General features: G+C 39.7%; 1 protein-coding gene across 1 annotated transcript in view; it reads right to left on the minus strand.

Annotated features, from left to right (window-relative positions):
- Positions 1–661: 661 nt before the first annotated feature.
- The window catches only part of LOC128659804 (gastrula zinc finger protein XlCGF57.1-like), an 87,082-nt gene continuing 60,833 nt past the window's right edge, over positions 662–26,910 (minus strand). Inside the window, exons 2-3 of the mRNA XM_053713375.1 lie at positions 16,282–16,397; positions 662–2,657 (exon numbers count right to left, since the gene is read on the minus strand). Coding sequence (XP_053569350.1) covers positions 1,396–2,657; positions 16,282–16,300 — 1,281 coding nt within the window. The 5' untranslated portion in view covers positions 16,301–16,397 and the 3' untranslated portion in view covers positions 662–1,395. The remainder of the gene's footprint in view (positions 2,658–16,281; positions 16,398–26,910) is intronic.

A 26,910-nucleotide genomic window follows, 5' to 3' on the forward strand; every position in this document is an offset into this window, starting at 1 on the left:
CACTCCCGTGAGCCTAACAGCCTGCAATTTAGAAAAGAAAGTAAATTTGAAAATTTTCAGGTAAGAAAAAAATCTTTTTTTTTTATGCATTTCCCAAAATGAAACTGACATTCTGTAAGAAGGAAATATACTGATTAACCTGAATATAAGTACAAAACATATATTTAGAACTTTACATATAAAGTGCCAAACCATAGCTGAGAGTGTCTTAAATAAAAGAAAACATACTTACCAAAAGACACTCATCTACATAAAGTAGATAGCCAAACCAGTACTGAAACGAGAATCAGTAGAGGTAATGGTATATAAGAGTATATCGTCGATCTGAAAAGGGAGGTAGGAGATGATTCTCTATGACCGATAACAGAGAACCTATGAAATAGATCCCCGTTAGGATGACCATTGTATTCAATAGGTAATACTCCCTTCACATCCCTCTGTCATTCACTGCACTCTGAGAGGAACCGGGCTTCAACATGCTGGAAGCGCATATCAACGTAGAAATCTAGCACAAACTTACTTCACCACCTCCATAGGAGGCAAAGTTTGTAAAACTGAATTGTGGGTGTGGTGGGGGGTGTATTTATAGGCATTTTGAGGTTTGGGAAACTTTGCCCCTCCTGGTAGGAATGTTTATCCCATACGTCACTAGCTCATGGACTCTTGCCAATTACATGAAAGAAAAATCATCCACTAGTAATGGCTAATTACTTATTGCACACCAGCAAACAGACACATTAGCATTCCACTTGTAATCTAGCCCATTGTGTCTCATTAAATAAAATCAGTTTCTCATCAGTAATTCCTCTGGTATATAACATGTATAATGCTAAGCGTCTGTTGCTATAAGAAAAGGTTTATCCATATGATGTGCACATTAAATATATCTCCCATAGGTCAATAATTTGAGACTGATGTTCTTGTTTATATAATTCTTTAACACTCTATTTATATAAAGACTCCTTTATTCTCTAAATGTAATTATTTCCTCCCCTATGTAAATCAAACATACAACTCCTAACACTGGCATATTAATAAACAACACTGGGGGTGATTTGGTGGTGAATGGTTGTGTAAACTGGTCAGTATGAGGACAGATTTGTATATTCCTGTTTGGAGTTTGGATTATATCACATTGATATGAGAGAAACTGTGGTGCACATATATAGAGGAACAAAGAACAGCAGGAGAGCGCTTCCAATATGGAGATTTTGTAACTGGGATTTAGTAAGTAATATTTACAACAGGATCCTTTTTTGACTCTTCAATTTAAAGAGTTTGTCTTCCTTAGGATAATTCTTAAAAGGTTTTCAAACTGTGTATATAAAGGTTTATTTTGTGAGTAAATGTTTGGTGTTTTGTGATACCTGACTGGCATGGGATACAATTTTCGATTTATAAACATGTGAAAGGTTTTTCTCCTGTGTGAATTCTTTCATGAGTTTTCAGACTACTCTTTTGTATAAAACATCTTCCACACTCTGTACATGTGAAAGCTTTTTCTCCTGTGTGAATCCTTTCATGAGTTTTCAGATTACTCTTTACTGTAAATCCTTTTCCACACTCTGTACATGTGAAAGGTTTTTTTCCTGTATGAAACCTTTCATGAGTTTTTATATAACTCTTTTGTGGAAAACTTTTTCCACACTCTGTACATGTGAAAGGCTTTTCACCTGTGTGAATCCTTTCATGAGCTTTTAGATCACTCTTTTGTCTAAAACATTTTCCACACTCTGCACATGTGAAAGGCTTTTCTCCTGTGTGACTTCTTTCATGAGATTTTAGATAACTCATATGTGTAAATCCTTTTCCACACTCTGTACATGTGAAAGGATTTTCTCCTGTGTGACTCCTTTCATGAATTTTTAGACTTCTCTTTTCTGTAAAACATTTCCCACACTCTGTACATGTGAAAGGCTTTTCTCCTGTGTGACTCCTTTCATGAGCTTTCAGATGACTTATATGTGCAAAAGTTTTTCCACACTCTGTACATGTGAAAGTTTTTTCTCCTGTGTGAATCCTTTCATGAGTTTTCAGATTACACTTCAGTGTAAAACATTTTCCACACTCTGAACATGTGAATGACTTTTCTCCTGTGTGACTCCTTACATGAGTTTTCAGATTACTCGTGTTTGTAAAACTTTTTCCACATTTTGTACATGTTAAAGGTTTCTCCTCTATGTGGGTCTTTTCATGAGATATAAGATTTCCCTTGGATGTGAAACATCTCCCACACTCTGTACATGTGAAAGGTTTCTCCCCTTTGTGGCTCTTTTTGTGATACATAAGGTTTCCTTTAGATGTAAAACATCTCCCACATTCTGTACATGTGTGAGGTTTCCCATTTGTATTAATAATTTGGCTAAATTTAAGACTTTTCCCCTCTTTAAACTCAGTAAATGTGTGTGGTTTATCCTCTGGGATCATAATTTCACTAGATACGGCATACATTTTGTCCTCTTGTTTGATGACTAAATTACTTTCTGTACATAATGATTGCTGCCCAGTTCCTGACAATTCTCCATCTCCTTTAAATATCTGCTGTGATTTCCCCAATGTTTGTGAATAGTCATTAGTGTCTAAGACGTTTGGAGTCTGCTGTATCATGCTGATGCTTCCTGTAGTGAAGGATGGGTATGAACTACTCAAGTGATTGTCTACATAAAAAGAAAAGGAATAAAGAAAATAAATAATATTTATTCTTTATAATGGAATCTATCTTAATACAATAATCATATTTATTTACACTACATAAAATGGCTTTTGTTTTATGTTCATTTTAAAATTGATTAACCTGTAAATTACAAATTAAAACAACAAAAGACAAATTATGTAAATATTTCTACATCATAATAAACTAAACCACTGATTACTGATGAAAACAATTTATAGGGCCCCATTAAATAAGGTGTAGGTGGATAATGTTCATGGCCAGATCTGCCAGGGAACAAGTACATCTGTATTCTGGGCAAGAGAGGTGGCATCCACCATCCTCATTTAACATTGCACAAGCAACTGCACATAAAGCCCTGCCCAGCTCATGCTCAACCAGTGGGGTGAGAATATGATGGGGCCGATTTATTAAATGTCGGACGGACATGATCCTCTGTAGCGGACATGTCCACCCAACATTACTAAATGCCGACAGCATACTCTATCAGTATTTATCATTTCTGATGAAATGCCTGTGCAATGCTGCCCCCTGCACATTCGCGGCCAATCGGTCTCTAGCAGGGGGGGGGGGGGGGGTCTTACAACCGCTGCTTTTTAACTCCTTAATCCGGCGAGCAGCATTGACTGGTAATAAATTGATCCCGGTGTCTTAATCATCACAGACTAATAATAATTATGAGATGTTTTGAAAAGGCTAAAGAGCAGTGATCTTATGATGATTTTTAGCTTTGGGCTGTGGTTGTTTGATTTCTATAATCAGACAAAAACAGAATTTATGTTTACCTGATAAATTACTTTCTCCAACGGTGTGTCCGGTCCACGGCGTCATCCTTACTTGTGGGATATTCTCTTCCCCAACAGGAAATGGCAAAGAGCCCAGCAAAGCTGGTCACATGATCCCTCCTAGGCTCCGCCTTCCCCAGTCATTCGACCGACGTAAAGGAGGAATATTTGCATAGGAGAAATCATATGATACCGTGGTGACTGTAGTTAGAGAAAATAAATCATCAGACCTGATTAAAAAACCAGGGCGGGCCGTGGACCGGACACACCGTTGGAGAAAGTAATTTATCAGGTAAACATAAATTCTGTTTTCTCCAACATAGGTGTGTCCGGTCCACGGCGTCATCCTTACTTGTGGGAACCAATACCAAAGCTTTAGGACACGGATGATGGGAGGGAGCAAATCAGGTCACCTAGATGGAAGGCACCACGGCTTGCAAAACCTTTCTCCCAAAAATAGCCTCAGAAGAAGCAAAAGTATCAAATTTGTAAAATTTGGTAAAAGTGTGCAGTGAAGACCAAGTCGCTGCCTTACATATCTGATCAACAGAAGCCTCGTTCTTGAAGGCCCATGTGGAAGCCACAGCCCTAGTGGAATGAGCTGTGATTCTTTCAGGAGGCTGCCGTCCGACAGTCTCATAAGCCAATCTGATGATGCTTTTAAGCCAAAAAGAGAGAGAGGTAGAAGTTGCTTTTTGACCTCTCCTTTTACCAGAATAAACAACAAACAAGGAAGATGTTTGTCTGAAATCCTTTGTAGCCTCTAAATAGAACTTTAGAGCACGAACTACATCCAAATTGTGCAACAAACGTTCCTTCTTTGAAACTGGATTCGGACACAAAGAAGGCACAACTATCTCCTGGTTAATATTTTTGTTAGAAACAACTTTCGGAAGAAAACCAGGTTTAGTACGCAAAACCACCTTATCTGCATGGAACACCAGATAAGGAGGAGAACACTGCAGAGCAGATAACTCTGAAACTCTTCTAGCAGAAGAAATTGCAACCAAAAACAAAACTTTCCAAGATAATAACTTAATATCTACGGAATGTAAGGGTTCAAACGGAACCCCTTGAAGAACTGAAAGAACTAAATTGAGACTCCAAGGAGGAGTCAAAGGTTTGTAAACAGGCTTGATTCTAACCAGAGCCTGAACAAAAGCCTGAACATCTGGCACAGCCGCCAGCTTCTTATGAAGTAAAACAGATAAAGCAGAAATCTGTCCCTTCAAAGAACTTGCAGATAATCCTTTCTCCAAACCCTCTTGTAGAAAGGATAGAATCTTAGGAATTTTTACCCTGTTCCATGGGAATCCTTTCGATTCGCACCAACAGATATATTTTTTCCATACTTTATGGTAAATTTTTCTAGTTACAGGCTTTCTAGCCTGAATAAGAGTATCAATGACAGAATCTGAGAACCCACGCTTTGATAAAATCAAGCGTTCAATCTCCAAGCAGTCAGTTGGAGTGATGCCAGATTCGGATGTTCGAACGGACCTTGAACAAGAAGGTCCCGTCTCAAAGGTAGCTTCCATGGGGGAGCCGATGACATATTCACCAGGTCTGCATACCAAGTTCTGCGTGGCCACGCAGGAGCTATCAAGATCACCGAAGCCCTCTCCTGATTGATCCTGGCTACCAGCCTGGGAATGAGAGGAAACGGTGGGAACACATAAGCTAGGTTGAAGGTCCAGGGCTCTACTAGTGCATCTACTAGAGTCGCCTTGGGATCCCTGGATCTGGACCCGTAGCAAGGAACCTTGAAGTTCTGACGAGACGCCATCAGATCCATGTCTGGAATGCCCCATAATTGAGTTATTTGGGCAAAGATTTCCGGATGGAGTTCCCACTCCCCCGGATGAAATGTCTGACGACTCAGAAAATCCGCTTCCCAATTTTCCACTCCTGGGATGTGGATTGCAGACAAGTGGCAGGAGTGAAGCTCCGCCCATTGAATTACTTTGGTCACTTCTTCCATCGCCAGGGAACTCCTTGTTCCCCCCTGATGGTTGATATATGCAACAGTCGTCATGTTGTCTGATTGAAACCTTATGAATTTGGCCTTTGCTAGTTGAGGCCAAGCCTTGAGAGCATTGAATATCGCTCTCAGTTCCAGAATGTTTATCGGGAGAAGAGATTCTTCCCGAGACCATAGACCCTGAGCTTTCAGTAGTTTCCAGACCGCGCCCCAGCCCACCAGGCTGGCGTCGGTCGTTACAATGACCCACTCTGGTCTTCTGAAGCTCATCCCTTGGGACAGGTTGTCCAGGGTCAGCCACCAACGGAGTGAATCTCTGGTCCTCTGATCTACTTAGATCGTCGGGGACAAATCTGTATAATCCCCATTCCACTGTCTGAGCATGCACAGTTGTAATGGTCTTAGATGAATTCGCGCAAAAGGAACTATGTCCATTGCCGCAACCATCAAACCTATTACTTCCATGCACTGCGCTATGGAAGGAAGAAGAACAGAATGAAGTACTTGACAAGAGCTTAGAAGTTTTGATTTTCTGGCTTCTGTCAGAAAAATCTTCATTTCCAAGGAGTCTATTATTGTTCCCAAGAAGGGAACTCTTGTTGACGGGAATAGAGAACTTTTTTCTACGTTCACTTTCCACCCGTGAGATCTGAGAAAGGCTAGGACAATGTCCGTATGAGCCTTTGCTTGTGGCAGAGACGACGCTTGAATCAGTATGTCGTCCAAGTAGGGTACTACTGCAATGCCCCTTGGTCTTAGCACCGCTAGAAGGGACCCTAGTACCTTTGTGAAAATTCTTGGAGCAGTGGCTAGTCCGAATGGGAGTGCCACAAACTGGTAATGCTTGTCCAGAAAGGCGAATCTTAGGAACCGATGATGTTCCTTGTGGATAGGAATATGTAGATATGCATCCTTTAAATCCACCGTGGTCATGAATTGACCTTCCTGGATGGTAGGAAGAATTGTCCAAATGGTTTCCATCTTGAACGATGGGACCTTGAGAAATTTGTTTAGGATCTTGAGATCCAAAATTGGCCTGAATGTTCCCTCTTTTTTGGGAACTATTAACAGATTGGAGTAAAACCCCATCCCTTGTTCTCCTAATGGAACAGGATGAATCACTCCCATTTTTAACAGGTCTTCTACACAATGTAAGAATGCCTGTCTTTTTATTTGGTCTGAAGACAACTGAGACCTGTGGAACCTTCCCCTTGGAGGTAGTTCCTTGAATTCCAGGAGATAACCTTGAGAAACTATTTCTAGCGCCCAAGGATCCTGAACATCTCTTGCCCAAGCCTGAGCGAAGAGAGAGAGTCTGCCCCCCACAAGATCCGGTCCCGGATCGGGGGCCAGCGTCTCATGCTGTCTTAGTAGCGGTAGCGGGCTTCTTGGCCTGCTTACCCTTGTTCCAGCCTTGCATCGGTCTCCAGGCTGGCTTGGTTTGAGAAGAATTACCCTCTTGCTTAGAGGATGTAGAATTTGAGGCTGGTCCGTTTCTGCGAAAGGGACGAAAATGTGTTTTATTTTTAGCCTTAAAAGACCTATCCTGAGGAAGGGCGTGGCCCTTTCCCCCAGTGATGTCTGAAATAATCTCTTTCAAGTCAGGGCCAAACAGCGTTTTCCCCTTGAAAGGGATGTTAAGCAATCTGTTCTTGGAGGACACATCCGCTGACCAAGACTTCAGCCAAAGCGCTCTGCGCGCCACAATAGCAAAACCTGAATTTTTCGCCGCTAATCTAGCTAACTGCAAAGTGGCGTCTAAGGTTAAAGAGTTAGCCAACTTAAGTGCTTGAACTCTGTCCATAACCTCCTCATAAGAAGATGCTTGATTGAGCGACTTTTCTAGTTCCTCGAACCAGAAACACGCTGCTGTAGTGACAGGAACAATGCATGAAATTGGTTGTAGAAGGTAACCTTGCTGAACAAACATCTTTTTAAGCAAACCCTCTAATTTTTTATCCATAGGATCTTTGAAAGCACAGCTATCTTCTATAGGGATAGTGGTGCGTTTGTTTAGAGTAGAAACCGCCCCCTCGACCTTGGGGACTGTCTGCCATAAGTCCTTCCTGGGGTCGACCATAGGAAATAATTTCTTAAATATAGGGGGATATGCCGGGCCTTTCCCATTCTTTATTTACAATGTCCGCCACCCGCTTGGGTATAGGAAAAGCTTCGGGCGGCACCGGGACCTCTAAGAACCTGTCCATCTTACATAATTTCTCTGGAATGACCAAATTGTCACAATCATCCAGAGTAGATAACACCTCCTTAAGCAGAGCGCGGAGATGTTCCAATTTAAATTTAAATGTAATAACGTCAGGTTCAGCTTGTTGAGAAATGTTTCCTGAATCTGAAATTTCTCCCTCAGACAAAACCTCCCTAGCCCCTTCAGACTGGTGTAAGGGCATGTCAGAACCATTATCATCAGCGTCCTCATGCTCTTCTGTATCTAAAACAGAGCAGTCGCGCTTTCGCTGATAAGTGGGCATTTTGGCTAAAATGTTTTTAATAGAATTATCCATTACAGCCGTTAATTGTTGCATAGTAAGGAGGATTGGCGCACTAGATGCACTAGGGGCCTCCTGAGTGGGCAAGACTGGTGTAGACATAGAAGGGGATGATGCAGTACCATGCTTACTCCCCTCACTTAAGGAATCATTTTGGGCAACATTATTATCAGTGGCAAATGGATAGGAACCTTGGCTTCCGAACATACAGAACATCGTCTATCTGATAGTTCAGACATGTTAATAGGCATAAACTTGATAACAAAGCACAAAAAACGTTTTAAAATAAAACCGTGACTGTCTCTTTAAATTTTAAACTGAACACACTTTTTTACTGAATATACGCAAAAGTATGAAGGGAATGTTCAAAATTCACCAAAATTTCACCACAGTGTCATAAAGCCTTAAAAGTATTGCACACCAAATTTGAAAGCTTTAACTCTTAAAATAACGGAACCGGAGCCGTTTTTACATTTAACCCCTATACAGTCCCTGGTATCTGCTTTGCTGAGACCCAACCAAGCCCAGAGGGGAATACGATACCAAATGACGCCTTCAATAAGCTTTTTCAGTGGATCTGAGCTCCTCACACATGCATCTGCATGCCTTGCTTCTCAAAAACAACTGCGCATTAGTGGCGCGAAAATGAGGCTCTGCCTATGACTAGAAAAGGCCCCCAGTGAAAAAGGTGTCCAATACAGTGCCTGTCCGTTTTTTTAACAAAATTGCCAAGATTAAAATAACTCTCCAAAGTTATAAACCATTAAATATGCTTATATAGTAATCGTTTTGGCCCAGAAAAATGTCTACCAGTCTTTAAAGCCCTTGTGAAGCCCTTTTATTCTTATATTGAAAATTAAGAAAATGGCTTACCGGATCCCATAGGGAAAATGACAGCTTCCAGCATTACCAAGTCTTGTTAGAAATGTGTCATACCTCAAGCAGCCAAAGTCTGCTGACTGTTTCCCCCAACTGAAGTTAATTCCTCTCAACAGTCCTGTGTGGAAACAGCCATCGATTTTAGTAACGGTTGCTAAAATCATTTTCCTCTTACAAACAGAAAACATAATTTATGTAAGAACTTACCTGATAAATTCATTTCTTTCATATTAACAAGAGTCCATGAGCTAGTGACGTATGGGATATACATTCCTACCAGGAGGGGCAAAGTTTCCCAAACCTTAAAATGCCTATAAATACACCCCTCACCACACCCACAAATCAGTTTAACGAATAGCCAAGAAGTGGGGTGATAAGAAAAAAAGTGCGAAGCATATAAAATAAGGAATTGGAATAATTGTGCTTTATACAAAAAAATCATAACCACCCCAAAAAAGGGTGGGCCTCATGGACTCTTGTTAATATGAAAGAAATGAATTTATCAGGTAAGTTCTTACATAAATTATGTTTTCTTTCATGTAATTAACAAGAGTCCATGAGCTAGTGACGTATGGGATAATGACTACCCAAGATGTGGATCTTTCCACACAAGAGTCACTAGAGAGGGAGGGATAAAATAAAGACAGCCAATTCCTGCTGAAAATAATCCACACCCAAAATAAAGTTTAACAAAAAACATAAGCAGAAGATTCAAACTGAAACCGCTGCCTGAAGAACTTTTCTACCAAAAACTGCTTCAGAAGAAGAAAATACATCAAAATGGTAGAATTTAGTAAAAGTATGCAAAGAGGACCAAGTTGCTGCTTTGCAGATCTGGTCAACCGAAGCTTCATTCCTAAACGCCCAGGAAGTAGATACTGACCTAGTAGAATGAGCTGTAATTCTCTGAGGCGGAATTTTACCCGACTCAACATAGGCAAGATAAATTAAAGATTTCAACCAAGATGCCAAAGAAATGGCAGAAGCTTTCTGGCCTTTCCTAGAACCGGAAAAGATAACAAATAGACTAGAAGTCTTACAGAAAGATTTCGTAGCTTCAACATAATATTTCAAAGCTCTAACAACATCCAAAGAATGCAACGATTTCTCCTTAGAATTCTTAGGATTAGGACATAATGAAGGAACCACAATTTCTCTACTAATGTTGTTGGAATTCACAACTTTAGGTAAAAATTCAAAAGAAGTTCGCAACACCGCCTTATCCTGATGAAGAATCAGAAAAGGAGACTCATAAGAAAGAGCAGATAATTCAGAAACTCTTCTGGCAGAAGAGATGGCCAAAAGGAACAAAACTTTCCAAGAAAGTAATTAATATCCAATGAATGCATAGGTTCAAATGGAGGAGCTTGAAGAGCCCCCAGAACCAAATTCAAACTCCAAGGAGGAGAAATTGACTTAATGACAGGCTTTATACGAACCAAAGCTTGTACAAAACAATGAATATCAGGAAGAATAGCAATCTTTCTGTGAAAAAGAACAGAAAGAGCAGAGATTTGACCTTTTAAGGAACTTGCGGACAAACCCTTATCTAAACCATCCTGAAGAAATTGTAATATTCTCGGTATTCTAAAAGAATGCCAAGAAAAATGATGAGAAAGACACCAAGAAATATAAGTCTTCCAGACTCTATAATATATCTCTCTGGATACAGATGTACGAGCCTGTAACATAGTATTAATCACAGAGTCAGAGAAACCTCTTTGACCAAGAATCAAGCGTTCAATCTCCATACCTTTAAATTTAAGGATTTCAGATCCTGATGGAAAAAAGGACCTTGAGACAAAAGGTCTGGTCTTAACGGAAGAGTCCACGGTTGGCAAGAGGCCATCCGGACAAGATCCGCATACCAAAACCTGTGAGGCCATGCCGGAACTACCAGCAGAACAAACGAGCATTCCTTCAGAATCTTGGAGATTACTCTTGGAAGAAGAACTAGAGGCGGAAAGATATAGGCAGGATGATACTTCCAAGGAAGTGAAAATGCATCCACTGCCTCCGCCTGAGGATCCCGGGATCTGGACAGATACCTGGGAAGTTTCTTGTTTAGATGAGAAGCCATCAGAACTATTTCTGGAAGTTCCCACATTTGAACAATCTGAAGAAATACCTCTGGGTGAAGAGACCATTCGCCCGGATGCAACGTTTGGCGACTGAGATAATCCGCTTTCCAATTGTCCATACCTGGGATATAAACCGCAGAGATTAGACAGGAGCTGGATTCCGCCCAAACCAAAATTCGAGATACTTCTTTCATAGCCAGAGGACTGTGAGTCCCTCCTTGATGATTGATGTATGCCACAGTTGTGACAATGTCTTATCTGAAAACAATGAACAACTCTCTCTTCAGAAGAGGCCAAGACTGAAGAGCTCTGAAAATTGCACGGGGTTCCAAAATATTGATCGGAAATCTCACCTCCTGAGATTCCCAAACCCCTTGTGCCGTCAGATACCCCCACACAGCTCCCCAACCTGTAAGACTCGTATCTGTTGAGATTATAGTCCAGGTCGGAAGAACAAAGAAGCCCCCTGAACTAAACGATGGTGATCTGTCCACCATGTCAGAGAGTGTCGTAAAATCGGTTTAAAGATATTAATTGAGATATCTTTGAGTAATCCCTGCACCATTGGTTCAGCATACAGAGCTGAAGAGGTCGCATGTGAAAACGAGCAAAGGAGATCGCATCTGATGCGGCAGTCCTAAGATCCAACATTTCCATGCATAAAGCTACCAAAGGGAATGATTGTGACTGAAGGTTTTGACAAGCTGATATCAATGTTAAACTTCTCTTGTCTGACAAGGACAGAGTCATAGACACTGAATTTATCTAGAAACCTAAAAAGGTTACCCTTGTCTGAGGAATCAATAAACTGATTGGTAAATTGATCCTCCAACCATGAACTTGAAGAAACAACACAAGTCGATTCGTATGAGATTCTTCGAAAATGAGAAGACTGAGCAAGTACCAAGATATCGTCCAAATAAGGAAATACCAAAACCCTATTCTCTGATTACAGAAAGAAGGGCACCGAGAACCTTTGAAAAAAATTCTTGGAACTGAGGCTAGGCCAAATAGTAGAGCCACAAAACTGGTAATGCTTGTCTAAAAAGAGAATCTCAGACACTAAAAATGATCTGGATGAATCGGAATATGCAGATACACATCCTGTAAATCTATTGTAGACATATAATGCCCTTGCTAAACAAAAGGCAGGATAGTCCTACAGTAACCATCTTGAATGTTGGTATCCTAACATAACGATTCAATAATGATAGATCCAGAACTGGTCTGAAGGAATTGACCTTCTTTGGTACAATGAAGAGATAAAATAAAACCCCAGCCCCTGTTCCAGAACTGGAACTGGCATAAATACTCCAGCCAACTCTAGATCTGAAACACATTTCAGAAATACTGAGCCTTGCTGTGTCAATTGGGACACGGGAAAGAAAAGAATCTCTTAGCAGGAGGCCTTAACTTGAAGCCAATTCTGTACCTTTCTGAAACAATGTTTCTGAAACCAGAGATTAAGAACGGAATTGATCCAAATTTCTTTGAAGAAAACGTAATCTGCCCCATACCAGCTGAGCTGGAATAAGGGCCGCACCTTCATAGGTACTTAGGAGCTGGCTATAGGATTCTATAAGGCTTGGATATATTCCAAACTGGAAATAGTTTCCAAACTGATACCGCTCCTGAGGATGAAGGATCAGGCTTTTGTTCCTTGTTGTGAGGAAAGGAACGAAATGATTATTTACCCTGGAAAGAAAGGGAAAGCAAAGTTGACTTAGAAGACATGTCAGCATTCCAAGTTTAATCCATAAAGCTTTTCTAGCTAAAATAGCTAGAGACATATACCTGACATCAACTCTAATGATATCAAAAGATGGTATCACCAATAAAATTATTAGCATGTTATAGAATAATAATAATGCTATAAAATTATGATCTGTTACTTGTTGCGCTAAAGCTTCTAACCAAAAAAGTTGAAGCTGCAGCAACATCCGCTAAAAATATAGCAGGTCTAAGAAGATTACCTGAACATAAGTAAGCTTTTCTTAGAAAGGATTCAATTTTCCTATCTAAAGGATCCTTAAATGAAGTACTATCTGCCATAGGAATAGTAGTACATTAGCAGGAGTAGAGACAGCCCCATAACCTTAGGGATTTTTGTCCCAACAAACTCTAATCTGTCAGATGGCACAGGATATAATTTGCTTAAACGTCTAGAAGGAGTAAATAAATTACCCAAATTATTCCATTCCCTGGAAATTACTTCAGAAATAGCATCAGGGAGATAAAACACTTCTGGAATAACTACAGGAGATTTAAAAACCTTATTTAAACGTTTACATTCAGTATCAAGAGGACCAGAATCCTCTATTTCTAATGCAAATAACACTTCTTTAAGTAAAGAACGAATAAATTCCATCTTGAACAAATACAAAGATTTATCAGCATCAACCTCTGAAACAGATATCAGAATGATGATGTTCATTTAAAAATTCATCTGAAAAAAAGAGAAGTTTTAAAAGACTTTTATGTATACTAGAAGGAGAAATAACAGACATAGCCTTCTTAATGGATTTAAAAAATAAAATCTCTTATGTTATCAGGAACACTCTGAAAATTAGATGTTGACGGACAGCAACAGGTAATGTAACAGTACTAAAGGAAATTTTATCTGCATTAATAAGTTTGACATGACATGCAATACAAATAACAGCTGGAGAAACAGATACCAAAAGTTTATAGCAGACTTAGCTTGGTAGCTCCAGCACTGTGCAGTGATTTTCCTGTAGTAACTTCTGACTCAGTTGCAACGTGGAACATCTTGCAATATGTAAAAGAAAAAAACAACATATAAAGCAAAATTGATCAAATTCCTTAAATGACAGTTTCAGGAATGGGAAAAAAATGCCAGTGAACAAGCTTCTAGCAACCAGAAGCAATAAATAATGAGACTTAAATAATGTGGAGACAAAAATGACGCCCATATTTTTTAGCGCCAAAAAAGATGCCCACATTATTTGGCGCCTAAATGCTTTTGGCGCCAAAAATGACGCCACATCCGGAACGCCGACATTTTTGACGCAAAATAACGTCAAAAAATGACGCAACTTCCGGCGACACGTATGACGCCGGAAACGGAAAAGAATTTTTGCGCCAAAAAAGTCCGCGCCAAGAATGACGCAATAAGATGAAGCATTTTCAGCCCCCGCGAGCCTAACAGCCCACAGGGAAAAAAGTCAAATTTTTGAGGTAAGAAAAAATATGATAATTCAATGCATAATCCCAAATATGAAACTGACTGTCTGGAAATAAGGAAAGTTGAACATTCTGAGTCAAGGCAAATAAATGTTTGAATACATATATTTAGAACTTTATAAATAAAGTGCCCAACCATAGCTTAGAGTGTCACAGAAAATAAGACTTACTTACCCCAGGACACTCATCTACATGTTTGTAGAAAGCCAAACCAGTACTGAAACGAGAATCAGTAGAGGAAATGGTAAATATAAGAGTATATCGTCGATCTGAAAAGGGAGGTAAGAGATGAATCTCTACGACCGATAACAGAGAACCTTATGAAATAGACCCCGTAGAAGGAGATCACTGCATTCAATAGGCAATACTCTCTTCACATCCCTCTGACATTCACTGCACGCTTGAGAGGAAAACCGGGCTCCAACTTGCTGCGGAGCGCATATCAACGTAGAATCTAGCACAAACTTACTTCACCACCTCCCTTGGAGGCAAAGTTTGTAAAACTGATTTGTGGGTGTGGTGAGGGGTGTATTTATAGGCATTTTAAGGTTTGGGAAACTTTGCCCCTCCTGGTAGGAATGTATATCCCATACGTCACTAGCTCATGGACTCTTGTTAATTACATGAAAGAAATCTTCATCTCTTTTCTGTTTCAGAGTAAATAGTACATACCAGCACTATTTTAAAATAACAAACTCTTGATTGAAGAATAAAAACTACATTTAAACACCAAAAAACTCTGAGCCATCTCCATGGAGATGTTGCCTGTGCAACGGCAAAGAGAATGACTGGGGAAGGCGGAGCCTAGGAGGGATCATGTGACCAGCTTTGCTGGGCCCTTTGCCATTTCCTGTTGGGGAAGAGAATATCCCACAAGTAAGGATGACGCCGTGGACCGGACACACCTATGTTGGAGAAACTTTATTATTTTTAATAATACTCATTGTTAAATTAAGAACACAAATCAGTGGTGGTTCTGGGGTGGAGAAAACTCACTGGGGAGTTATGGGAGTTCCATGAGCTGGGTCAGGGCAGGGAAGGTAGAGTTGCAGATGTTCTGAGAGCAGGTGTTGACACAAATGCAGATATAAATACAATACATACAGAGAGAAGCACACTCACAGGAATGAACAACTAGCTCAATAGCATTGTTAGCCTGCTATGGCGATTTACCATCTGGGTGCAGCTTTTTTAAGCCCAGTAATGATTTTCACAGAGTAAAACTTTCCTGTAGTATATCAGTCCAGCGTTGAAATATCCGGCAATTCCTCTCTGAACAAGGAACACAGCAACCCCAGATGATCATTTCGGCCTTCATTTGGCCTCATCAGTGAGGTGTAGCCATATTCCTCTAAGCACACTGAGCCAGGTGTCCACGTCTGGTTTCCCCTTTTTCCCTTAGGGAGATTCAATACATACAGAGAGAAGCACGCTCACAGGAACAAGAAACTAGCTCAATACCATTGCTAGCCTGTTCTATGGTAATTTACCACCTGGGTGCGTCTTCTTTTAGCCCAGTAATGCTTTTCACAGTGTAGTATATCAGTCTGATCCCGCCTCTTATGGTCAGTCCAGCGCCGTAATAACAGGCAATTTCTCTCTGAACAAGGAACACAGATAGGGAAATATCCCACAAGGATTATAGCTAAAAGGAGATGCACCAGGTGGTAAATCGCCATAAAACAGGCTAACAATAGTATTGATCCAGTTGTTCATTCCTGTGAGTGTGCTTCTCTCTGTATGTATTTAGTCTCCCTAAGAAAAATAGGGGAACCAGACGTGGACTCCTTTCTCAGTGTGCTTAGAGAAATATGGCTACACCTCACTGACGAGGTCCAATGAAGGCCAAAATGATCGCCTAGGGTTGATGTGTTCCTTGTTCAGAGAGGAATTGTCTGTTATTTCAGCGCTGGACTGACCGTAATAGGCGGGATCAGACTGATATACTACAGGAAAGTTCTTCTCTGTGAAAAGTATTACTGGGCTAAAAGAAGCTGCACTCAGTTGGTAAATCGCCATAGAACAGGCTAACAATGGTATAGAGCTGGTTGTTTGTTCCTGTGAGTGCACTTCTCTCTATATGGATATAAATATAATAGTTTATATTTGTTTAATGAGTGGTCTATTTTATTTTCCCAGTAATTAAAGTCAGCATAATATCTATTTTACTCACCTAACACATATGAGTTCATGCTGATAACAGGCTCCAATGACTGTGCTCAGGAAGAAGGTTCCCTTATTCACTCCAGTTATATCAATACCTGATATCTCTCAGTGCTATGGTTGTGTCTGTAAAAAGTATATTAAATGGTTTAGACAGATAATAATAAATAATGGTTCTGATTAACTGTACGTATGGTATAATTAAAGGCACACATAACAATTCATGTGATACAGATCAGCTGTTTAGGTTATTACATATGTGCTATTGATTCTGCACAAGGATTTAGTACAGTTAGCTCTATGGGTGTTATAGTTGCACCTTAAATATTTATTTTTCCAGAACTTTACAAGTACACTATAAGCTCAGGAGTAGACAATCTATTTATGAGTGGGACAAACCACAACCTTACAAATATATTATAATCATTTTTTCCATTATTTATATCAAAGAGCAGCACTTACACAAATGTTAAATAAGAGTTGTTTATATGTAATTTAAATCTATTACTACAGTATTGATATTGTACTTTCTACAGATCCTCACTGTCAGACATTTTCTATTTACTAAAAATAAAATGTGTAACAAAAACCACACACAAATAGTGATAATAATACAGACCAATATGTAGTACTGACCAATATGTAGTAATATATCCAACGTGAAAAGAGTCTTTAATGGAGACAGTAGCACAAATACAAATAGTGATAATAATACAGACCAATATGTAGTACCGACCAATATGTAGTAATATATCCAACGTGAAAAGAGTCTTTAATGGAGACAGTAGAACAAATACAAATAGTGATAATAATACAGACCAATATGTAGTACCGACCAATATGTAGTAATATATCCAACGTGAAAAGAGTCTTTAATGGAGACAGTACCACAAATACAAATAGTTATAATAATACAGACCAATATGTAGCACCGACCAATATGTAGTAATATATCCAACGTGAAAAGAGTATTTAATGGAGACAGTACCACAAATACAAATAGTGATAATAATACAGACCAATATGTAGTACCGACCAATATGTAGTAATATATCCAACGTGAAAAGAGTCTTTAATGGAGACCGTACCACAAATACAAATAGTCCATACGATGTTCCTCAGAAGGAAGAGAAAGAAACACATCATAGCATAATACTGTGTAATCTTCAATCCCCAGATGGAAGGCAGACGCAGAATACTCTCATTAGTTAGAGCTTCAACAGCTCGAGATAATCAGCTCTATTGTGCAGACCCCAGGCAGACTGGATACAGACACAGACAAATGCTTAAAGGGACATTAAACACTTTGAGATGGTAATATAAAATGATAAATTGTATATAATAAAACAACTCTGCAATATACTTTCATTATTTATTTTGTCCTCTTTGCCTGTAATTCCATTCTAAAATTGTGAGCTTTTCAGTTCCTGTTAGAAATGGAAGTGCAGAACACTGTTAAATCCAGCCCAACCATTGGCTGCACACTCTAGTGACCTATTTATAACTGACCCTAATTGGCCACAGCAAAGAAGGTAACACAAGTTACAACATGGCAGCTCCCAGTGTTTTATAGACACTAAAACTTTACACTTATTTTGTCACTTTTTAAACAACTAATGAAACTTTAAAAAATACATCTACATGTTAGTCATGGACTAATCTTTTCTTTGAATGCATCATTCTATCTAGCATGCATTTAGTGTTTAATGTCCCTTTAAAGCAAATGAACAATTTATTAATAACAAAATCCAAAGTTCTTGTAGCTCACTAAGGCTACCAGGTACAAACATACACAGATACTATGCGTGTGATAGTCCGTTGTTACAGAACGTATGAAGCTACACACTGTATCTGTAGTCTGAGATACCCCTCCGTTATTACAGACCGTATGAAGCTACACACTGTATCTGTAGTCTGAGATACTCCTCCGTTGTTACAGACCATATGAAGCTACACACTGTATCTGTAGTCTGAGATAACCCTCCATTGTTACAGACCGCATGAAGCTACACACTGTATCTGTAGTCTGAGATACCCCTCTGCTGTTACAGACCGTATGAAGCTACACACTGTATCTGTAGTCTGAGATACCCCTCTGCTGTTACAGACCGTATGAAGCTACACACTGTATCTGTAGTCTGAGATACCCCTCTGCTGTTACAGACCGTATGAAGCTACACACTGTATCTGTAGTCTGAGATACCGCTCCGTTGTTACAGATCGTATGAAGCTACACACTGTATCTGTAGTCTGAGATACCCCTCTGCTGTTACAGACCGTATGAAGCTACACACTGTATCTGTAGTCTGAGATACCGCTCCGTTGTTACAGATCGTATGAAGCTACACACTGTATCTGTAGTCTGAGATACCCCTCCGTTGTAACAGATCGTATGAAGCTACACACTGTATCTGTAGTCTGAGATACCCCTCCGTTGTTACAGATCGTATGAAGCTACACACTGTATCTGTAGTCTGAGATACCCCTCCGTTGTTACAGACCGCATGAAGCTACACACTGTATCTGTTGTCTGAGATACCTCTCCGTTGTTACAGACCGTATGAAGCTACACACTGTATCTGTAGTCTGAGATACCCCTCCACTGTTACAGACCGTATGAAGCTACACACTGTTTCTGTAGTCTGAGATTCCCCTCCGTTGTTACAGACCGCATGAAGCTACACACTGTATCTGTAGTCTGAGATACCCCTCCGCTGTTACAGACCATATGAAGCTACAAACTGTATCTGTAGTCTGAGATACCCCTCCGTTGTTACAGACCGCATGAAGCTACACACTGTATCTGTAGTCTGAGATACCCCTCCGTTGTTACAGACCGTATGAAGCTACACACTGTATCTGTAGTCTGAGATACCCCTCCGTTGTTACAGACCGTATGAAGCTACAACCTGTATCTGTAGTCTGAGATACCCCTCCACTGTTACAGACCGTATGAAGCTACACACTGTATCTGTAGTCTGAGATACCCCTCCGTTGTTACAGACCGTATGAAGCTACACACTGTATCTGTAGTCTGAGATACCCCTCCACTGTTACAGACCGTATGAAGCTACACACTGTATCTGTAGTCTGAGATACCCCTCCGTTGTTACAGACCATATGAAGCTAAACACTGTAAATGTAGTCTGAGATACCCCTCTGCTGTTACAGACAGGATGAAGCTACACACTGTATCTGTAGTCTGAGATACCCCTCCGTTGTTACAGACCGTATGAAGCTACACACTGTATCTGTAGTCTGAGATACCCCTCTGCTGTTACAGACCGCACAAAGCAACACACTGTATCTGTAGTCTGAGATACCCCTCCGTTGTTACAGACCATATGAAGCTACACACTGTATCTGTAGTCTGAGATACCCCTCCGTTGTTACAGACCGTATGAAGCTACACACTGTATCTGTAGTCTGAGGTACCCCTCTGCTGTTACAGACCATATGAAGCTACACACTGTATCTGTAGTCTGAGGTACCCCTCTGCTGTTACAGACCATATGAAGCTACACACTGTATCTGTAATCTGAGATACCCCTCAGTTGTTACAGACCGTATGAGGCTACACACTGTATCTGTAGTCTGAGATACCCCTCCGTTGTTACAGACCGTATGAAGCTACACACTGTATCTGTAGTCTGAGATACCCCTCTGCTGTTACAGACCATATGAAGCTACACACTGTATCTGTAGTCTGAGATACCCCTCCGTTGTTACAGACCGTATGAAGCTACACACTGTATCTGTAGTCTGAGATACCCCTCCATTGTTACAGACCGCATGAAGCTAAACCCTGTATCTGTAGTCTGAGATACCCCTCCGCTGTTACAGACAGTATGAAGTTACACACTGTATCTGTAGTCTGAGATACTCCTCCATTGTTACAGACCGTATGAAGCTACACACTGTATCTGTAGTCTGAGATACCCCTCCGCTGTTACAGACCGTATGAAGCTACACACTGTATCTGTAGTCTGAGATACCCCTCCGCTGTTACAGACCGTATGAAGCTACAGACTGTATCTGTAGTCTGAGATAGCCCTCCGTTGTTACAGACCGTATGAAGCTACACACTGTATCTGTAGTCTGAGATACCCCTCCGTTGTTACAGACCGTATGAAGCTACACACTGTATCTGTAGTCTGAGGTACCCCTCTGCTGTTACAGACCGTATGAAGCTACACACTGTATCTGTAGTCTGAGATACCCCTCTGCTGTTACAGACCGTATGAAGCTACACACTGTATCTGTAGTCTGAGATACCCCTCCATTGTTACAGATCGTATGAAGCTACACACTGTATCTGTAGTCTGAGATACCCCTCTGCTGTTACAGACTGTATGAAGCTACACACTGTATCTGTAGTCTGAGATACCCCTCCGTTGTTACAGATCGTATGAAGCTACACACTGTATCTGTAGTCTGAGATACCCCTCTGCTGTTACAGACCGTATGAAGCTACACACTGTATCTGCAGTCTGAGATACCCCTCCGCTGTTACAGACCGTATGAAGCTACACACCGTATCTGTAGTCTGAGATACCCCTCTGTTGTTACAGACCATATGAAGCTACACACTGTATCTGTAGTCTGAGATACCCCTCCGTTGTTACAGACCATATGAAGCTACACACTGTATCTGTAGTCTGAGGTACCCCTCTGCTGTTACAGACCATATGAAGCTACACACTGTATCTGTAGTCTGAGAAACCCCTTCGTTGTTACAGACCGTATGAAGCTACACACTGTATCTGTAGTCTGAGATACCCCTCCGTTGTTACAGACCGTATGAAGCTACATACTGTATCTGTAGTCTGAGGTACCCCTCTGCTGTTACAGACCGCATGAAGCTACACACTGTATCTGTAGTCTGAGATACCCCTCCACTGTTACAGATCGTATGAAGCTACACACTGTATCTGTAGTCTGAGATACCCCTCCGTTGTTACAGACCGTATGAAGCTACACACTGTATCTGTAGTCTGAGATACCCCTCCACTGTTACAGACCGTATGAAGCTACACACTGTATCTGTAGTCTGAGATACCCCTCCGTTGTTACAGACCGTATGAAGCTACACACTGTATCTGTAGTCTGAGATACCCCTCTGCTGTTACAGATCGTATGAAGCTACACACTGTATCTGTAGTCTGAGATACCCCTCCGCTGTTACAGACCGTATGAAGCTACACACTGTATCTCTAGTCTGAGATACCCCCTCCGTTGTTACAGATCGTATGAAGCTACACACTGTATCTGTAGTCTTTCTGTACTGGATAGGTACCCTCCTTGTGCCCAATTTGTACAATGCTTAAAAAACTCTACATTTTGTATTTGTCATGTGATCTACCCCAGTCCTTTAACTTCTCTTGGTCAGTAGTGAGTTTTCTTAAATCACACTGCTAGGACAGAGATAAGAAAAGGAAGCCTTTGTGTTTACATAGAACAGATGCATACTAACAATACAATGTAATAAAACGTACTATGAATTTCTAAAGAGTAGTAGATTTATTTCTGACATTTTGTTCTGCACCTGTATCATGTGACAGCGATCAGCCAATAACAGACTCATATCTGTATATAATATAAACTCGTGCACATGCTAAGTAGCAGCTGGCGCCACATAACCTGTATCATGTGACAGTGATCAGCCCATAACAGACTCATATCTGTATATAATATAAACTCGTGCACATGCTAAGTAGCAGCTGGCGCCACATTACCTGTATCATGTGACAGCGATCAGCCAATAACAGACTCATATCTGTATATAATATAAACTTGTGCACGTGCAAAGTAGCGGCTGGCGCCACATAACCTGTATTTTATAAACATTGTGTAAAATTTGATAATGGAAATAAATCTGAAACAGCTTTTTTATATAAAAATAAACCTAAAGGTGAAATCTCCCATACATTTATACTCTTTTATACACTGTTATAAAAAGTCATTAGAAACACATTAAAGGAACAGCAAAGTCACAATTTAACTTTCATGATTTAAATTTAATAAACTTTCTATTTACTTCTATTATTTAATCTGATTTGTTCCATTGGAGACCTTTGTGACAAAGCATACAATGCACTATAGTGCGCTCAATGCTGATTAGTGGCAGCACATACAAACCTCTTGTCATTGGCTCACCTGATATGTTCAGCTAGCTCACAGTAGTGCATTGCTGCTTCAATAAAGGATACCAAAAGAATGAAGCAAATTTAATAATAGAAGTAAATTGGAAAGTTTACAGGGTCTAACTAAACAACGGGAAAAAAAATTGGGTTTCTTGTCCCTTTAAGAGGAAACCAAATTTACAGGACACTGTCCCTTTAAGTCTGTGATCATGTGACATAAACAGCAGCAGCTGAAGGTGCAGAATACAATTACTAAGGTCTTTACTAACAACAAGAATCAGTCACAGATCAGTGGGATAAACGTTCTGATGATAAACAGGTGCAGCTAATAGAAATAAGAAATGTATTATAAAATAACCTCATTAGAAATAAAATAATATGCAGATCACAAGATATTTATCATTAGATCAGTATATGTGATGTGACTGATACAACAGGGTCATAAACTGAGTGATATTTATTACTGGAGCAAATAGCAGCTTCAAAATCATTTTAAACCCTTAACGACTGTGACGTGCCCTGTTAAGGGATTGTCTGTCTGTAATAGAGCAAGTCGCTGCACTATTAGACCCTCCTACACTCTTGCTAAAATAGCGCAGTCTCACAACTGGCAGTGAGACCGCAATATTAAAAGAACAACCCCATAGAAAGGGTACAGGTATGGGAATCCAATGTCGTCCCAACCTATGCCAACATTTTCATGAATAATTATGAAGGGTTATTTGTTTATGAACATATATTGTTCAAGATATATGGAACCACTTGGTGGTGGTTCATTGACGATGTGTATGGCTACATTGGATCCCTAATTGATTTTGTTGATGACCTTAATAGATCGGTCAATGGCATTAAATGTACTTTGACGTGGAATGAACAGTCTATTCAATTTTTAGACACTTGCATTTACAAAGGAAAGCATGGGTTGAAAGCTGATATTTATTCAAAACCAACTGATAAAAATAACACATTATTATTATTTAATAGCTTCCACCCACCCTCTACTTTTAAGGCTATACCTAAAAGTCAATTGCTGCGCGTAGATCGCATTGTGTCTGACACGTAATTGAAAAAGATACGTTTAGAACAAATGTCTAAAAAGTTCATCCAAAGAGGTTATCCTGTTGAAGTTGTTCAAAAAGAGAAACAAAATATTATTTCAAGGCGTAATAAATCTGTGCCCAGAATAGAAAAAACTAAGATGGATAGATTGGTCTTTGTGTCCCAATATAGTACCAGAAGTAGCCAGATAAATAGAATCATATGTAAATACCGGCATATTTTACAGAAATGTCATCCAGATATGAATGCAGTTTTGGAATTCCCGATGCCAGCTTATAAAACAGGTCCTAACATTAAAGATATGTTAGTTAAAGGGACACTGAACCCAATTTTTTTCTTTTGTGATTCAGATAAAGCATGCAATTTTAAGCAACTTTCTAATTTACTCCTATTATCAAACTTTCTTCATTCTCTTGGTATGTTTATTCGAAAAGCAAGAATGTAAGTTTAGATGCTGGCCCATTTTTGGTGAACAACCTGGGTTGTCCTTGCTGATTGGACAGCACCAATAAAAAAGTGCTGTCCATGGTTCTCAACCAAAAATTTGCTGGATCCTTAGCTTATATGCCTTCTTTTTCAAATAAAGTTAGCAAGAGAACGAAGAAAAAATAATAATAGGAGTAAAATAGAAAGTTGCTTAAAATTGCCGGCTCTATCTGAATCTTGAAAGAAAGAAAAAAAATTGGGTTCAGTGTCCCTTTAAGGCTGATGTTGGAAGTAGTAAATGCACTCAGAGAACTATTATAGGTAGGACACATACAGGATGCTTACCTTGTTTATCATGCATCAATTGTAACTCCATGATTAAAGGGGATAGAATCTCTCACCCTTATACAGGTAAAAAGTATATGATCAGGGAATATTTGACTTGTAGATCCAAATTTATCATTTATGCCATTAAGTGTCCATGTTCTCTGTTATACATTAGACAATCGACTAGAGAGGCATGGGAAAGGATCTCTAAACACAAGTCAAACATTAGATGTGGAGACAAAGATGCCCCAGTTTCCTCTCATTTTTTGAAAGCGGGGCATAACATTAGCCAGCTCCGCTTTCAAATCATTGAACAAATTCATATGCCCAGAAGAGGTGGAGATAGGGAGGCCCTACTAAAAAAAAGAGAGACCTTTTGGATTAATGAAGCCTAAAGGTCTCAATAGGGAATGTAACTAGACAGCTTTCTGGTAGACAATAAATTATTGCTTGGGGGGGCAGAACCAGCTTCTGAAGAGGCAGGACGAGTCTTTTTTTTAAGCTCCTCTCTTCAGTTCAGTTTTTTGAGCTATTTCTTCAAATATATACTCCTGACATGATATAATTTATATATCCTGAAGTAACATAACTATCTAGATACTGATTGAAACTCACAGGAGCGGATTTCTTGACTGCGTCCTGACCTGTTTTCTTTGGAAGCGTTGCCTACTACTGTCATCTTCTAGACCATGGAGGTTAATCTGTAATATATAAAAGGGGCTGCTGTGCACGTTATTCCTGGACTACTATACTACCAGACAACAAGGCAATTGTTTCTGTAGACACCTGGGCTTATAGGACTTTACTTGAAGGGATCAGATAATGCTGACTGCACTGCTAAAATGGCGACGGTGGCACACTGGGAGGAGACAGTGACTGCCACGCTTGTGTTGGGCTTCCAGAGACTTGAACTAACTGTAACAACTGAGCTTTCATCTTTTGTAATGGAGATTAAACAAACTGTGGCTGCCTTAGGGCTGATTTAATTATAATTATCTAGAAGAAATTTGATTCTTGATTTATATTGGTTCTATATATAAATGTGTTTTACCATTTTTACCAAGTTATTATATTACTAGTCCTAAAGCCCGTTCACACGGGCTGTGTTATTCATTTTTTATTTTTATTTTTTATTTTTTTTATTTTTTCTCTCTCTCTCTCTCTCTCTCTCTCTCTCTCTCTCTCTCTCTCTCTCTCTCTCTCCCGTTTTCATCTGCAGGGGTGCGCGTGCGATCAGCTGTGCTCTTTCACTTGCCCCGGTCCTCGCGCTGCTGTTTTCACCTGCAGGGGTGCGCGTGCGAGGTCGGGTGGGTGCGCATGCGATCAGCTGTCTAAGGCCAAGTGTTTGTCTGTACTGCGCATGACGGCTTCAGACAAACACTTGTCTTTTATAATATAGGATGATCATATTTGTGAATTATTTTAGAATTTTTGCACATGCTACTTATAACCACTAGGGGGGACTGTTGCATTAGTTACATTGAAATGTAAGCATAAGGATTTTTTTTTTATATATTATGTGGATTGTTCACTTTTTGTACCACTAGATGGTGATGTTGACGTGTTAATCACAATTGTTTGGTGCTATTATGGCTATTTAAACACCGCTATGTTCACTATGTGTCAAGCTTGAAAAAGGGCAAAGTGTCAGCCCGAAACGTTGCTTTTGTTGGACCCTGTATAAGCAATAAGGGTTGTTGTATTTATCACAGCTGGAGAAAACTCTTTTTGTGTTGATTCTGTTGGGCTTGGTAAACCTTCTCTGTGTCTCTGTGAGTGGTGGGTGCTGTATTTCATTTGTTTGTTTCAAACCCCATAGAAAGACCAGCAATGTCATCAAGAGATTAAATAAGAAATGGTTAATCTCGGCGCTACAGGTAATTTTAAACCTATAGGGAAATACAGGATAGTGGTTGGCTGATACTTATAAATCTGTTGCTCATTAGATAACAGGAACAACTCCCACAAATGTATTATTGGACAGACCTCCTCAAGCTACGGTTTGGTTCCATTACAAACATTCATTTTACAAAATGCTATAAATCATTATATATTAAATTAGCCTATTTAAATTAAATTACTAAACATTAAATAAATTAACACATTATGAAAAAAATATAGAAAACAAATTAAATAAATGCAGTGGACTTATTATATAAACTCACGGCTAGATTATGAGTTGTGCGTTAAGCTTAAAGGGACACTGTATCCAAAAATTTTCTTTCGTGATTCAGATTGAGCATGAAATTTTAAGCAACTTTCTAATTTACTCCTATTATCAAATTTTCTTCATTCTCTTGGTATCTTTATTTGAAATGCAAGAATGCAAGTTTAGATGCCGGCCCATTTTTGGTGAACAACCTGGGTTGTCCTTGCTGATTGGTGGATCAATTCATCCACCAATAAAAAAGTATTGTCCAGACTCCTGAAACCAAAAAGAAGCTTAGATGCCTTCTTTTTCAAATAATGATTGCAAGAGAACGAAGAAAAATTGATCATAGGAGTAAATTAGAAAGTTGCTTAAAATTGCATGCTCTTTCTGAATTACTAAAGAAAAAATTTGGGTACAGTGTCCCTTTAAAAAGCAGCGTTGGCCGGTCCTAACGCTACTTTTTAACGCCCGCTGCTATTATGAGTCTTGCAGGTACCGGTGTACCGCTCACTTTTTTGGCCAGACTTTGAAA

Source organism: Bombina bombina, chromosome 5, assembly GCF_027579735.1.
Source record: "Bombina bombina isolate aBomBom1 chromosome 5, aBomBom1.pri, whole genome shotgun sequence".
In the NCBI taxonomy this organism is placed as follows: domain Eukaryota; kingdom Metazoa; phylum Chordata; class Amphibia; order Anura; family Bombinatoridae; genus Bombina; species Bombina bombina.